Below are 15,791 nucleotides of genomic sequence, written 5' to 3'. Positions count from 1 at the left end.
ATCCAACATTAAAATCAGAGTCCGCAGGGACTCACTCCCTGTTTCCTCTTCGTTCCTGGTTCTGTTCTCACCGGAAAAACCCAGCCCTGACCTAGCTGGCGTGATTTCTACTGCTCTCATATATTTATGCCCTGGGATATAACAGAGACGCAGAAATGCACAGACCTTCTTTATACACTGGCTTTATGGAGAAGAAATGAATTGCATATGATTGGATACTTTTTTTTCTTTAGGTGTTACGGTATAAAGGGTCATGCCACAAAGCAGGAACCAGAACAGAACGCATCAATATCAAACATCTGCAAAAAAACATTTGCTCCATTATAGTCTACTGCAATACACGATTAGATAACTAGAAAACAGAAACAGAGTGAACAATCTGTTGCTCCAATCCTCAAAGGAAAATCGAGGATACATCAAGTGTTTGCAATATTACAATATCTGTTTTTGAAGTTAAATATAAAGTATAGTTAATATTTCACAACCTCACAGTTCTGTCGTGGTGCTCAATGTGTGGAGAACTCAACATACTGTAAGGTATGAAAAAAAAGCTATTATGTAAAAACAAATTGCTAATAATTCATACATAGCTCCTGCTTCTAATTGGTAAATATGTAGACCAAGTTAGATTCTTTAGATGAAGCTATGAAACCTGGAGAGCCCACCATCTTTGACCTTGCTTGTGTTTTGCATGTTTAACGTGTTGTTACCATGTTTCATTTTGTATTTTTGAAACACATTAAAGCAAACTATTTAGTTGGGCTCTTAAGTGGGTATTTTCAGGAAATAGACAGAGTCACAATAGTGGACACCAACACAGTGCTTTGTGAGACTAAAAGGGGATCAAAAGACGATATTTTAGCTAAGACACTGCAAATTTTTCTTATTGTGTACGCTGCTGGACCTGGGTACGAATTTCGTTCCTTCATTTCAGAACATGTTTAAATGACAATAAACTAATCTGAAACTGAATCTATTACAACAAAGTATGTGAAAATGCCAGCTAGCAGGAGTTAATCGTTTTCATTCTTGTAGCTTGCTTAATCACATACTTTACTTTAAGTAGGCCTATTCCATTATTAGACAGGACGACAGGTAAAACGAGTGAGACAGGAATGTATGGAAAGGACGGGAGAGAGAGGAATAACAACTCGTGTTGCTGTAGCCGTGACGTCAAATGTGACATCATTTGATTCAGACTGAAGCAACGTTGGAAGGAAACGTCGACCTTGTCAGATTGTTGTTGTGACATTTAAGAAGAAAAGGAGAGCTACATGTTAAATTGCCATTATATGTAGGTAATGACTACAATAGCGTCTAATCACCCACTCAGTTCATGGCTGTAGCCTTTGCAGGTCCACTGATGACGGCAGCAGTGCTCGGCCCTTTCAGGGCTGTATACAGTGACACACAGGGATGGGAGGGGTGCTGCTTTTAATCTCTGGAGACAAGGGAGAAGGGACAGAGCAAGAGGTAGTCTCAGTGGGAAAATGTATGCCATGTAGGGCCAAGGTAATGTATGACTTCTTCTGGTAATCGCTGTAATGAAGCAGGGAGCTGGTTGAGGATGAAGCGCATGCTTCCACTCCTACAGTCCGGTGGGGACCAGAGAGCCTCAGCAAACGAGCCCAGAGGTCCAGGAGATAGAGTGGATAGTGTGTGATTGGGAAGGAGGAGGGAGGGGAGGGGTAGGCTGAAGCTGGATGAGGGATATTTTTGGGTAGAGGAGCTGAGAGCAAGAGAGGGATCGGGGAAGGGAAGCTTAGTCTGAGCTGTGAGAGCGTGTGTGATAAATGCCTCATTTCTGTGCTGCCAATGAGAGGAGCACAGACAAAATGGATGTTCCTGTGTCCCTGTACTTTTTTTTAATCCAGTCCCAGGCCACATTTGGCCATCTATCAGTGCACCGTCTCCACTGTAGCCTGTGAATAGGTATTGTATTCCATGCACAATTAAATCACAAAACCCACTTGGCAATTTGATCCGATTTTTGGTCCACGCATAATTATGTCCTCGAGTCTGAACGTAGGCGGATGGTGTATGCCCTTCCGTAGGATTTTTATGGAAATGCGGTCACTACATACAGCACGGTGAAAGCTTATGTTCCATCACATATTTCCATACTTAGATTTATTTTCCTCTGTTGTTTTTATAACAGTCTGAAATCTATTTAGCTCATATAAGATAATACACAGGGAGTACAGTTATGATATCAGAGGGACAGTGTGTTGGCCGGAGAAAAGTGCACCAGACTCGACAGCATGATGTCAGCACAGTACACATCACAGGACCTTAATATACAGTACAGGCCAAAAGTTTGGACACTTTCAAATTCAATGCGTTTCCTTTTTATTTTCATGACTATTTACATTGTAGATTCTCACTGAAGGCATCAAAACTATGAATGAACACATATGGAATTATGTACTTAACAAAAAAGTGTGAAATAACTGAAAACATGTCTTATATTTTAGATTCTTCAAAGTAGCCACCCTTTGCTTTTTTATTAATAAGGGACAAAATTCCACTAATTAACCCTAACAAAGCACACCTGTGAAGTGAAAACCATTTCAGGTGACTACCTCATGAAGCTCATTGAGAGAACACCAAGGGTTTGCAGAGTTATCAAAAAAAGCAAAGGGTGGCTACTTTGAGGAATCTAAAATATAAGACATGTTTTCAGTTATTTCAAACTTTTTTGTTAAGTACATAATTCCATATGTGTTCATTCAGAGTTTTGATGCCTTCAGTGAGAATCTACAATGTAAATAGTCATGAAAATAAAGAAACACTTTGAATGAGAAGGTGTGTCCAAACTTTTGGCCTGTACTGTATTTCCAGTGCAAACACCAGTCTCCAGTCAGCTGGCAGGTGACAGTCTGTCTGTGCATGAGTGTGTGTGTGTGTGTGTGTGTGTGTGTCATCTCTTTGATCAAACAGGCATTTTTCTCCACACATGCATTTTCTCTTTGTGTGACTCCTGCTCTGTCCATTTTTTATTTTTGGCAGCATGTGCACAGACGTGTGTTTGTGTGCATGTGGGAGTGCTTTTGGATCATCCTGTTAGACCAGCTAGGAAAAGAGCCGTAGATTGGCTGAGGCTTTATTCTCCCCTCTCTCTTAAAACACAAGGAAAATAGCAACTGTGGAGGAAGGGAGCAGATGAAAATAGCTCAGTAGGCAATCGCTGACTCACAAGGCAATGCTGGTATCCAGGCATCCATTCCAGTATATACATCAAATCAACTAGCTGTTGCGTAACTCCCTCAGTACCTGTAAATCAGATCATTCTCGGTGTGTCTAGTATGGCTTATGTGCACATGTCCCCTCCGTGGCTGCATATAAAGAGGGCGGGGACATCACAGGTGCCATTTATCATTTTTGACAGCATTGCCCAGAGCCTTTATGGCTGGGGGAGGCAGGCCAAGGCTGGTTGGCTGCGATGTGGCATTGTCATCTAACTACCCAGCTCATTCATCATGCCACTCAAGCAGCGTAGGCTGTCACAGCTCATATTTTTTTAAGTACTGTGAAATGGAACAAGAGCATGAACCAGACTCATGTGTGAATCAGAGTCTGATTAACACATCAGCTGCTGTACACACACTGGTTACTCATGCACCTGCAGGGCAGCTCTCACCAAAAATTATATGTATTTATTGTGAGAGAAAAAAAAAGAAAGCCATTGAAATACTTAATTCTGTATTAAGATATTGCAGGTGCATGAAGTTAGAAAACACAAACAAAATGAGGATAGCTGATGTAATCATGTTCTACGTGCAGAAATGAAAATATAAAGCTGACTCTGGTAAGTCTCTCATCTTCCGTTGCTGACAATTAGATGGGGAAGGTAAAGCCAACATAGTGGTAAATACTCGCTTTGCCTCCCTTGTCAGAATGATTTGCTCGATGTGGAGGAGTCAAAGGCAGGCCCACATCACCGTAGATGATCAGAAACCTGGATAATCTTAATGTGTGTTCAGACTAATCTCGCATTATTCGTGCAAATTTAACCACTTAACCAGTGGTCCCCAAAGTGGGCGGTGCAGCATCCGGGGTGCCTGAAGGAAGGGCCAAGGCCATTTACTTTAAAGCTGCTATAACCAATGTTTTATTTTTAATTTAAAAGTGTCAAATTTAAATGTGAAGACAATGCGAAAGGGGTCGCTCAGAGTGATGAACCTACAGAGAATTATCCGCTGAATCTGCAGCTCCTCTCAGCTTTACAGCCAGTTTCAGCTCCTTGTTTAGCTTTCTGGCTGCAACTTGCAACTGTTTTGGTTCGTTGGTCGTTCTTGGCCACTGACAGATCGACACGATGAATTTTCGAGTCACACGACAGTAAGAAATAACGATCGTCAGATGGAAGTGATGGGAAGATTTACCACTATAAGTTGGCTCAAAGAAAGATACATCTCAGCCCTCAAGAGACACAAAAGTGTACTCTGAAAGCTAAGTGCCACGCCGAAAAAAAGAATCTGTACGGAGGTGTGCTGTAGTTTAAAAATATTTGAGAACCTTATTGCTAGAGTGTGTGTGTGTGTGTGTGTGTGTGTGTGTGTGTGTGTGTGTGTGTGTGTGTGTGTGTGTGTGTGTGTGTGTGTGTGTGTGTGGGGGAGAGCTCAGCTTCATGACTGATCTCAGAACTTACCAAGTTCTTTTCCTTCTTTCCTAGGCTGTTCTGTACATTCGTGAATTGAATTCAGTCTTTGATTAAGGGCAAATTCTTCGCTCAACTAGAAACATTTTCACATTTTTGTCTTCACTTCTCCATCTATTCGCGTCCACTGCACTGCATCTTTGCACCGACTTGATGTGCAATCACGTCTGCCTCTAAAGTTCACTTCAGCTTCTCTTTGAATCATGAAACACAGAGATGAAGAATCCTGATTCTCTTTGTTCAAATATACTGAGTCATCTTTAAAATTTCACATGGGCCAACAGTGTGTCCCGACAGTCTGCCTCCCATCTCTCTCTGTACCCATTTTGCTTTTGAATATTTTACATTGTGTGTGCCAGAAATCAGACTGCTCTCAGACGACTGTGGCTTTGTTTTCTTTTGTTTGTCTGCTTGATGTTTTTAGCACTGCTGCAGTGGCACTGATTGTTGACCCCTGCCAGGAATATGAAATGGTGTTTTTTTTTTTTTTTGGGTAGGTACATTTAATTGAATGGAAACAATCTGGTGATTTCACAATGAATAAGCACATAACTGTCTGTCCTCAGGCTCTGAGTGATGCAGTCTCTGTTCGGAGGAGGGGAGCTAGGGCTGCTGGGAGGAGGCGGCGACGCAGGAGGCCTGAAGGAGGATGGCTGTGGCAGTGTGGTGTGGCACTCCTCGCAGCTGCCCACAGACGATGTCTACTCGGCCTCCCACTTCGCCCTCATCACCGCCTATCAGGACATCAAGACAAGGCTGTCCTGCCTGGAGCGCGAGAACACCAGTATCAAGAGGAAGCTCAAGATCTATGAGATCAAGGTAAAGAGTTTTCACTTCGAAGCACAAAGTCAAAAGGATGAGATTTTTTTTAAAACAATTATTATTGTCCTTGTTGGTATCAGACAGAAAGCCTCCAGTGCTGACAATGATAAGGCCAGTTAGTTTTTTGATTTATGAGTCTTTTAAAAGGGGAGTGAGCTGTCCACCCTTTAGTATTATGGAGGCAGCGACAAAAGGAGAGAAAGCTTTGGTGGGCTTTGATCCTTGCCCGGCGGGAAAATAAACATGATAAATCATTTTACTATATCTAAGCAGAAGGCTATTGATGTTCTAATTCCTGTTTATGTACAAAATAATATTGAGTAACAATGGCAAGGAGCCCTGGGAGCAACTGAGGGGCTGAAAAGAAGTTTGGCACACATCACCCCTTGTTGAAACTGAATTAATAGCTCACTGCTGCTAATTATTATACATTAGGATTATTGGTGAAATTGATTAGGAGTCAGCAGGGAAATAGTTACTGTATATGAAGAATGGTCACGTCAAAGAGCTGCACACAGAGTTCAGAAGGGCTCATCCCTCAGATATTCAAAACAGACAAAGAGTCTAGCCTGATGCCCCCCCCCAAAAATGAGCTCAAGAACAACTATTTTTCATTATTCAAAATGTTACTCTGGATCTTTATGAAAAACAGAGTATTTTCTCTCGGCTTCAAGTCAGTGACACTGCAAATATTTCTGCATAGCCAGGCCTGCTTGCTTGATGGTGGAAAGCAGAATACTTCTCGGTTGGATGAGAAAGCAGGTGAAGCAGAAATCCACCTCCTCGCAGTAGCTGGCCAAAGGACATATATACAGGGGGGGTGTAGTAGCGTAAAGGAAAAAATAGCGTGGGAGGACAGAAAGTGAGGAAAAGTGGAAAAAATAAGAGGAAAGAGGGAGCTCAATGGGTAATGCAGTGTAAGACACAGAAAGAGGAAGAGAAATGAGAGAGTAAAATGAGATAATGATGCAAAGAGCAAGGGAGAGATAAATTGCTGAAATTAAGAACAAAAGGGATTAAAGAAAAAAGAAATCCTGGATATTCTTATAATTAACATGAGTGTATGGTGTTCTACTTTTTCTAGGAATTATATGGTGTAACGCACCCGCTTTCTCCTCAGCTTGTGTTGCCGAGTTTTTTTGTTGGATTTAGAAAAGGTATTTTAGGATTGATTTTTTTTTTCCCAGTATAGGAGGAATTTAGAGTAGTATGATGGAAATGCACTTTGACTTGCCAGACTTTCCTCTCCTGACATATGTATCAGTGCAAAAAAAAAACTGCATCTTTTGAGTGTGCAGCTGTTACTGAAGGCTGCCACATCGCTGTTGGCTTACTCGCAAGCGGCAGTTTGTTCAGGGCCCATTCCCAGAGAGACAGGTGTTGATTTTGGGGAGAGCATGGTGTTGGCTGTTTGGAGTTATCACAACTGTGCATGTGTAAATACTTTTTAGATTTGGATAATCAATCATAACAATAATCACAACATTAAGTCCTGAAATGTCCAAATGCCCTTCTGGACCCTTTGCTCAATTGCAAAAATCTGGATTCTTTTCTGTTATTTTAATCCTTTTTTAAAAAAAAGGAGAGGTAAGTGTTGCTGTAGGTTTTCTCTAAATACAAGATGCCTGAGTACAGCTGCTGTAAATATGCAGATGTAAGTGCTTGCTATGGGTTAAAGTGATGTTGTTCTCCAGTTCAGAGCTCCCGATGCTCGGCAGTATGAGGATTCTTGAGACCCCAAGGGGGTTCTGCCCTTGTTGCGAACATTTACTGTTAAACTAAGCAGAGAGAGGTGTTCTGCTAAATGGAAAAGGGTTGTTTGCTCCTCAAATAGACATCGCATCAGCGGCAATGACTTCACACAGAAAATGAAAAGCCCTCTCTGCTCATGGTAGGCACTCTAAATGTAAATGTGTTCATTTAGGGTGAACCACATGCAGTTATATAACTCTTCTCGTGTGTTTCTAGCACAGCAGTTTGCTACCAGACAACAGTTTAGCACTATAACTAGACAAATTGCTTACTTCACAAGTAAAACAACAGTCAATGTGGTACAGCCTATTTCCTACAGTTATGATTACATAATCAGTCATATCTGCATAATTGCAGCTGCATATAATGCAATTATTTCTCCATTATTTAAATGCTGTTTGCATCATAGTTGCACCTCATGTCATATACAACAGCAAATATGTTTTCCCCCAGGAATCATGACTTGTGAGGCAATAAGATGCAATAAGAATATAATTATATAATAATGTACATATATTAATCTTACTGTCAAAAAAACGCGAAAAAAAACTAAACGCACAATTATTGTAACAAGTATTGTGTGTGTATCACAGCCTGATATATCATCTTCCTCTGTGCCATAGAGCCACACGGTTGCACTGGGGGACACGTTCCTTCATTTGGTCTTTTCATGGGATTTGTTGTCAATAAAATAATATAACTTGTCGCCAGTCTTAGCATTTTGCCTAATCACTAACGATGCCATGGTGGTGCGATGAGATGTGATACTCCCCTGCCATCTGAGATATCTTGATTGGCAATGGGGCCAATGGGTGTAATTTTGAGTTTAGTCAAATGTAAACAGATGGACAAAGTGACTGATGGGTGTACAAACAGCAGCTGAGTCACACACCCACCCCAGATTTCATTGTGTGGGATGAAATCCGAAAGTCCGACTAAAGCAACTTGCTCTGTAAATTCACAGAATAGTTTAGGAGAAGTGAAAAATAAAATCTAGTTCATGAGGAAAGAAACATTTGCTCATGAAGAAGTTAAAACACCCTGATCCCCGGAGTAATATCTGGGCCAAACCGAAGTTGCAGTTGATACAATATGAATCTTTAATGATCTCAGTGTGAAATCATCAAAAATTGCAGAAAACAGCAGGGAAAAGAAGTTTAAGCACACAAACAAAAAGTATAAATAAGTAAAAGGGTTCTTTTACAGTATATATATTTTAAGCTATCTTGTTCTCAACACTCAGTCTTATTATTACATATCTATATCTATGTTTCTATGATGTAATTAACTTCTTTTATTTCCCTGCAGTTCCCTATGATTAACGAGTTTGGGGAGGACACCAACTCCTACTGCTCCTTTGAGAGCAAAGAGACGGCGCTGCTGCACTCAGAAAATGGCAACCTGCAGCAGAGGGTCAACGTCCTGACCCACGAGGTAAGAGGAGAGATGAGGACAAGAGGGTGAGACGGACAGAGGGAGGAGAGAGGGAAGACGGGGGACGAGAGGTGGGAGAGGAAGAGAAGAAATGAGAGAAGGCAGAGGCAAGATGGGATATGTATGAAACAAGAGGAAAGTCCATTCTTGCTATATTCATTTGGAATAAACCTTATCACACAAAGGGGTTTTCTCAGTGCTTGAATTCTGCAGAAATCCCTCCCTGCATTGCAATTTAATTGAATCAAAAAGAAAATATAGGCCAACCCTGGTGGACATACACTGAAAGATGTCCAAAACTAATTAAGCAGTAAAGCTGCTGCCCAAGCAAAAAATTACTGAGATCGGGTGTTTTTAAGAAACCGTCCAAGGAGCAATGTGACATGGGATTTTCACTTTGGTGTTCTATTTTTGAGATGCGCTATAATTGGGCACGAACCTGGCCAAGATTTTTGCTGAATATGTGCGCCTTAAGAAAGAAGAAATTAGACGTGGGATGACACATTTTGAAATTAATTAGTAAATATATATACAGCATGATTTAAAATGTAAAACGAGATGGGTGCACGTTACACAGGCATATTTTTATAAGAAATACAAACCTGTTTTACTACTTTAAAGTTTTCTGCCGCACACTTGAGTGCAACTCCCTTCCAAAAAACGGTCATGAGTGAGAGAGGAGTATGTGACTGTGTGAACGAGAGCGTGGGGAAATAGAAATGAGAAACGACTGATACAGGAAGGCAGTGGTTGAACTGGTAGCGGTAAAAAAAAAAAATAGCTTGAGAGCAAGAAAGAGGAAGGAAATGGTTTATGGGAGCAGCAGAAGTGATTAACGCGGCACACACAAGGTCACATGGCTCTGACACCGGGCGTTCAGAGTGATGAAATGTAACACGGCTCGCTGAGCATGTCCCAGAACCCCCCCACCACTACACATACAAACCTCATCCTCTTCTTTTCGGTAAAGGGGTGACTTGCAGTTATCAGGGAGAAGCAGAGAAAGGTGAGAGAAGGCATTAGAGAAATTTAAAGGTCACAAAGCAGAAAGCTAAAAATATTGTTGTTTTTCTGATAAAATGCAACAACAACAAAAAGAACAGACCGCCAAGGCTATACAGAGCATGTTGTTTGTAGGCCTACATTTAGTTTTGGGAATATATTATAGGATATATACAGTATAAGGACCTTAAAGGGGGTTCTGCTTTATTTCTTAACAGTGAGGCCCTGTGTCAAAATCTACTTGTAAGTCCTTCACTGTTTCAGTTTTGGGGTTATATTTTGAATTTAATTTTCCTAAATTAAAATGCTTAATCAAATTACTGCACAATATATCTGGTAGTAAACAAGGTATTATTCCACAGAAAAACTGTACACCCGGAGCAGAGAGAAAGGAAGAAACGAGTGGTTAAAAGCAGTGCATTTGGGCATTATTTTTGTTTATCTGGCCTTGATGACAACAGTTTTATGTGTATGGACACATGCAACAGTAGTGGATGGAAACTAAGGCTGCAGGATATGAGGAAAATATGCAATACCTGGCAACGTTGAATATCGCGAAAACGATATTAATTGCGATAAATAAAGATATTATGTGTACAGTTCTGCCTTTCTGCTGCTTTCTGTATTCTGGTAAAATGAAACAAATTGTTTGTTGAACAAAACAGTTATTTCCAACATCCTTTTATTGAACAAATTGAAATGAACACAAAAGGCACCAATAGAAAAATATGAATGCTATTTGCATTTTAAAGTGCAGGTGTCTACGGATACTCTTTCAAACAACAACAAAAAAACCTCAGTGCAATATCGCTTATCGCTTAAACTTATGCGATGTGTTTATGGTGCAAGTTGACTTTGCGATGGCGATAAAAAACAAGTACATTGTGCAGCCCTAATGGAAGCGCAATTCATTTGCATTTTCTTTTGCAGATTCTCTGGAAATCCGGTTCAAAATTGCACTACACTTACCCTTAATTTGCACCAACTGTGGAACGGCTGCAGATCCGCTCCGCAACGGCGGCGGAGTGATTAGGTTTCCATTAAAGTCAGCGTGTGTATTTCCACTGACTGCAGAACGGCTGCGTTCCGACAACGTCCCAGCTCCGGCGATCCGCAGCCCTCCGGAGCAGATACGCAGAGCTTCTATTTTTGACGTATGCCGGAGAGCTGCGCGGCAATTCAGCACACGGCAGTTTGTTTAGGACAGGAAGTCGAGCACAGAAACAAAATAAAACATCCGGTTAATTTTCAAAATAAAATACACCGTGCTCACAGCAGATCATATTTCCCTGCACTACACCTTAAAAACATCATAATGGGCGGAGACAGGCCTGAAGTCAACTGTTGTTGGTTTTGTGGTTCTGTTTATAGAAACTACATCCTGTTATATCGCGCGATCATACGGGAAATCGTGAGATCTCATGGGTCCTCGTGACTTCAGCCGTCAGTCATGGCCGCAGCCTTTCCGCAACAAATCCGGGCCTGGTGGGTATTGAAGGACGGCGGAGCACGGAGCCGATCTGCAGCCGTTCCACAGTTGGTTGAAATAAGGGGTTAGAAGGAAACCTGGCTAATGTCAGCATGTTCTGGAGCTTAGCATTTAGTATGATAAATACAGTGTAATCATAACTGGTAGAGATAGGAAATAAGATCCTAGTTGTAAAAACGAAGAACTATCCTTTAAATTGGCGAGTTTTAGCGATCCTCTCTGATGTATGCAACTGAAGCAACATTCAAACTGGCACCTTGAATTCATCCCCTTACAGAGGAAAACCCTCAGTTCCACACTGCAATCACACCAACTGTTTTATACCAACTAATTAAACTAAAAACACTCTCCAAGAAAACTAGAACAAAACAGACAGCTTTGAACCCCAGAGGCCATTTTAAACAACAAACCAATCAGAATCCAGACAGAAGTGAAAATGGAAAAAGGTGATAATGATAAAATCTCCTCACAGAAATCCAACTCCCAGTAATCCCTCTCCTCAGTCACGATGCTGTTGACAAGCCATCCTTAGTGCCAGATTTATACAAGCATATGTTACCATAGACACGCTGAATAGGTCTCACCGCTCCGGCACACAGCAGTGATAAACCTCTTTGTCCTCGCCGGCTATCTCACCCCCTTGCCGCTGCTCATTTCCGTTTTGTCTAAAGTGACCATATTCTTCAACAAAAACACACTTCCCTTCCTGCTTTGAAAATGTCTCCCTTTCACTCAATTTGGTGTACGTCACTTCCCTCAGATCTGTCAAAGAGTATGTGATTATGGCATCCAGTGACATTCACCCCCTTATTATGCCACAGTGTGAAAGAACAGCAAGACATTCATTTTTTTATTAAATAGTGCTAAAGATGATTGTTGAAATCCTGGTGTGTCAAGATGGATGGGGGAGGCGTACATGCTGGTGTCAGGATTTCGGTGTCCTAAATTTTCTTGGTTACACAACAGTTTCTTAAGTGACACATTTGCCGACTCTCACCATGAAAGCTTTTGTGTTTTTTTGGGCTTGGTCTTGCTTTTTGGGAGGATGTTTGAAAACTGACAAAGAGGGAGGGAAAGAAAATGAAGTGAATCTTATGCAAACCCATATTTTTTTTTTTTTTTTGTTCCTCGGTCTCAATGCCTTTTTCTCCGTATCTGGCTTTCAGCTCCAGAAGAGGAAGGAGAGAGAGGAGCAGCTGGAGGATGTGATCCAGGCCTACGAGAAGATTCACATGGAGAAGAGCAACCTCCAGAGGGATCTCGACAAAATGGTCCGAGACATCATTCAGTCCACTACACCGTGCATTCGTTTTTACACAGAAGCCATATGGCTCAATAATACATTCTTACAGTTTCACATTCTGCTGAGTATAAAGTGTAAATGTCGGCATGGCTGACATCATGATCATGCATTAAACATAAAAGAGATGATTACATTTAAAGGTCCCATGGCATGAAAATTTCACTTTATGAGGTTTTTTAACATTAATATGAGTTCCCCCAGCCTGTCTATGGTCCCCCAGTGGCTAGACATGGTGATAGGTGTAAACCGAGCCCTGGGTATCCTGCTCTGCCTTTGACAAAATGAAAGCTCAGATGGGCGGTTTTGGAATCTGCTTGTTATGAGGTCATAAGGAGAAAGGTTACCTCCCCTTTCTCTGCTTTGCCCGCCCAGAGAGTTTGGCCCACCCATGAGAGAGAGACATCATGGCTTTCAAATGAGAAAAGTGGCAGTTGGTCAAGGCCACACCCCCACCATCCACCTTGCCACTCCCACTCTCCTCCCCAATAGCTTCAGACACAGAAATGGCACATACTAAGGAAAGCTCATTGTAGGACTGGTTCTAGTGGCTGTAGTTCTGCACCAAAGCTGAATTTCGGGAAAGAGACATCAGATACAGTATTAGGGGACCACTAAGGTCTATATAAAAGCATCCAAAGAGCACCATGTCATGGGACCTTTAAGTCACCAAATGCACTATGGGGCCAACAGTATGTGGACTCCTCTCTGCATACATGTAATGTATTTATGTAAACTTAGTCCGGAGCCGGTTTTAAGGTTTGGTTCCAATTAAGGGGAAATCTTAATGCTAACACAATAATATTCCACACAATCATATAAAATAGCAAAAAATTGCCGGTGCAACACAGATGTCTTCATCTGTTACATCTTCATCAGAAGATGTAACCTTACATCGAAACGTTAGTCACTGTTATGCATCTTAAGAAATAAAACCATCAAGTAAGAAGACATCTGTGTTGCACCGGCAATTTTATACTGTTGTGTCCTGCCTTGGTTGCACTGGATTGTTGTGGTCTGCAGAAGCGCAAAGAACTTCCCTTTTTTTTTCCTCATTCCAGACAATCGTGTTTGTCCCTTTCCTGTTTCAACATGACAATGCCAACATATACTTATTTTCCGTGTGTTATTCTACACATGTCCAGGCAACTTGAGCAATCAGTGCGCCTGCGCAAGCCGCAGTGCAGAACCTGTTAAAAAAAAAAAAAAATAGGTCAGGAAAAGATTGTGGTTTGGGTTCACGTTAGTATGTTTTTTGGTTTATTTTTATAGCGACAAGTATGTAGCATAGACCTATGCCACACACCACAGCATTTATAGCCTAAGCTAATTTGCAATGCACGTCCCTAGATGGACCCTCTTTTTTTCATCCTTTTTTAAGACAGTAGAGAACACAAACTCAACAATAGATACATAACTTAAAGTGCTCATATTGTGCTTTTTGGCTTTTCCCTTTTCCTTTATTGTGTTATATATATTTTTGTGCACATTATAGGTTTACAAAGTGAAAAAGCCCAAAGGGACTTACCGTCTCCAACAGAAAACACTGTTCACCAACTGCTCCAAACAGCTCTATTGTAGTCCAGCCTTTACTTCAGAGACAGACGTGGTCACTTTGTAACACACGTTATAATGCTCGCCTAGCTGCTAGCGTGGCACTCCCTCATACTCTGCAACTGACTGGCTAGCAGTATTTACTGCGCATGTGTGACTCCCAACAAAGATGGAACACAAGTGAGATGTCTCACTCTGTAGCTAAAACAGAGAGCTCAACACACAGGGTGAAAAGAGGAGCTGCAGCAATGTGCACTACATAAAAATATGGTGTTTTCTGAAAATTAAACCACATAAACCTATTCTGGTACAACCTCTAAATACAATTATGAACCTGAAAATGAGCATAATATGAGCACTTTAAAATGCAAAAATTCACAAGAAGCTACAGACAAAACAATACACAACACAGACTAATACAATAAATCACCATAAAACAGGAGTACCAGATCATTCATGACTACATGACTGAACCCTCTTCAAAAACCGTTTCAGAAGAAATTTAAAATGATCCCAGTCAGGATCATTTTTAAATTCAGTAGGTAACGCATTCCACATATTCATCCCTCGAACAGAGAAGGCTCAACAACTACCGCCCAATATCCAACCTCCCCTTTCTGTCTAAAACCCTGGAACGCATAGTCGCCTCACAACTACAAACCCATCTTCTTGCCAATAACCTATTCGAACCTCTCCAATCTGGTTTTCGCCCCCTACACAGCACAGAAACCGCTCTCCTCAAAGTCCTCAACGACCTCCTCACCTTTGCTGACACCGGTTCCCTCAACATCCTCATCCTCCTCGACCTGAGTGCAGCCTTCGATACTGTGAGCCATAACATCCTGCTCACCAGACTCAAAGACCTCGGTATCGACGGTACTGCACTCAGCTGGCTCCACTCCTACCTTTCCAACAGATCCCATTTCATCTCTCTCCACAACCACACCTCTGCCACAGCCACAGTCACTCAAGGTGTTCCCCCCCTCCATTTGCCCCCTCCTCTTCATCATCTACATCCTCCCTCTTGGTCAGATACTCCGCCACTTCAACCTGGACTTCCACTGCTATGCTGACGACACCCAGATCTACCTCAGCACCAAATCCCCCACAATCCTCCCCTCTCCCACATCAACTCCTGTCTGTCAGCTATTAAAACCTGGATGCAACACAACTTCCTCAAACTCAACAGCGACAAAACAGAATTCCTTCTGATCGGCTCCAAATCCACACTCAGCAAAACCAATAACCCCACTCTCACCATCGACGGCACCATTGTCTCCCCATCTCCCCAGGCCCCGCAACGCCATGGCGTTATCTTTGATTCCACCCTCTCCTTTGAGCCTCACATCCGTCAAGTCATTAAAACCTCCTTCTTTCACCTCCGCAACATCGCCAAAATCAGACCCTCTCTCACACCCCCCGCTGCTGAAAGACTCATTCACGCCTTCATCTCCTCCCGACTGGACTACTGCAACTCACTTCTCCTCGGCATCAGCTCTACCAACATCAACCGACTCCAACTGGTCCAGAACTCAGCCGCCCGCCTCATTACCTGCTCCAAATCCTGGCACCACATCACTCCAGTCCTAAAACAACTCCACTGGCTTCCCATTTCCCACCGGATCACCTACAAAATCCTGGTCCTCACCTATAAAGCCCTCCACCATCTGGGCCCCCTCATACCTCACTGACCTCCTCTCCTACCACACCCCGCCACGGTCCCTCAGATCCACCTCAGCCGGTCTCCTCTCCATCCAAAAGTCCAACCTGCGCTGTTT

General features: G+C 42.1%; 1 protein-coding gene across 1 annotated transcript in view; it reads left to right on the top strand.

The window, feature by feature from the left end:
- tbkbp1 (TBK1 binding protein 1) overlaps positions 1–15,791 on the top strand; it is a 67,614-nt gene that overhangs the window by 26,893 nt on the left and 24,930 nt on the right. Inside the window, exons 2-4 of the mRNA XM_039787939.1 lie at positions 5,227–5,479; positions 8,543–8,668; positions 12,326–12,430. Of these exons, the coding sequence (XP_039643873.1) occupies positions 5,237–5,479; positions 8,543–8,668; positions 12,326–12,430 (474 nt within the window). The 5' untranslated portion in view covers positions 5,227–5,236. The remainder of the gene's footprint in view (positions 1–5,226; positions 5,480–8,542; positions 8,669–12,325; positions 12,431–15,791) is intronic.

This window comes from Perca fluviatilis, chromosome 21 (genome assembly GCF_010015445.1).
Source record: "Perca fluviatilis chromosome 21, GENO_Pfluv_1.0, whole genome shotgun sequence".
Taxonomy (NCBI): domain Eukaryota; kingdom Metazoa; phylum Chordata; class Actinopteri; order Perciformes; family Percidae; genus Perca; species Perca fluviatilis.
This window is presented reverse-complemented; position numbering and strand designations above follow the sequence as displayed.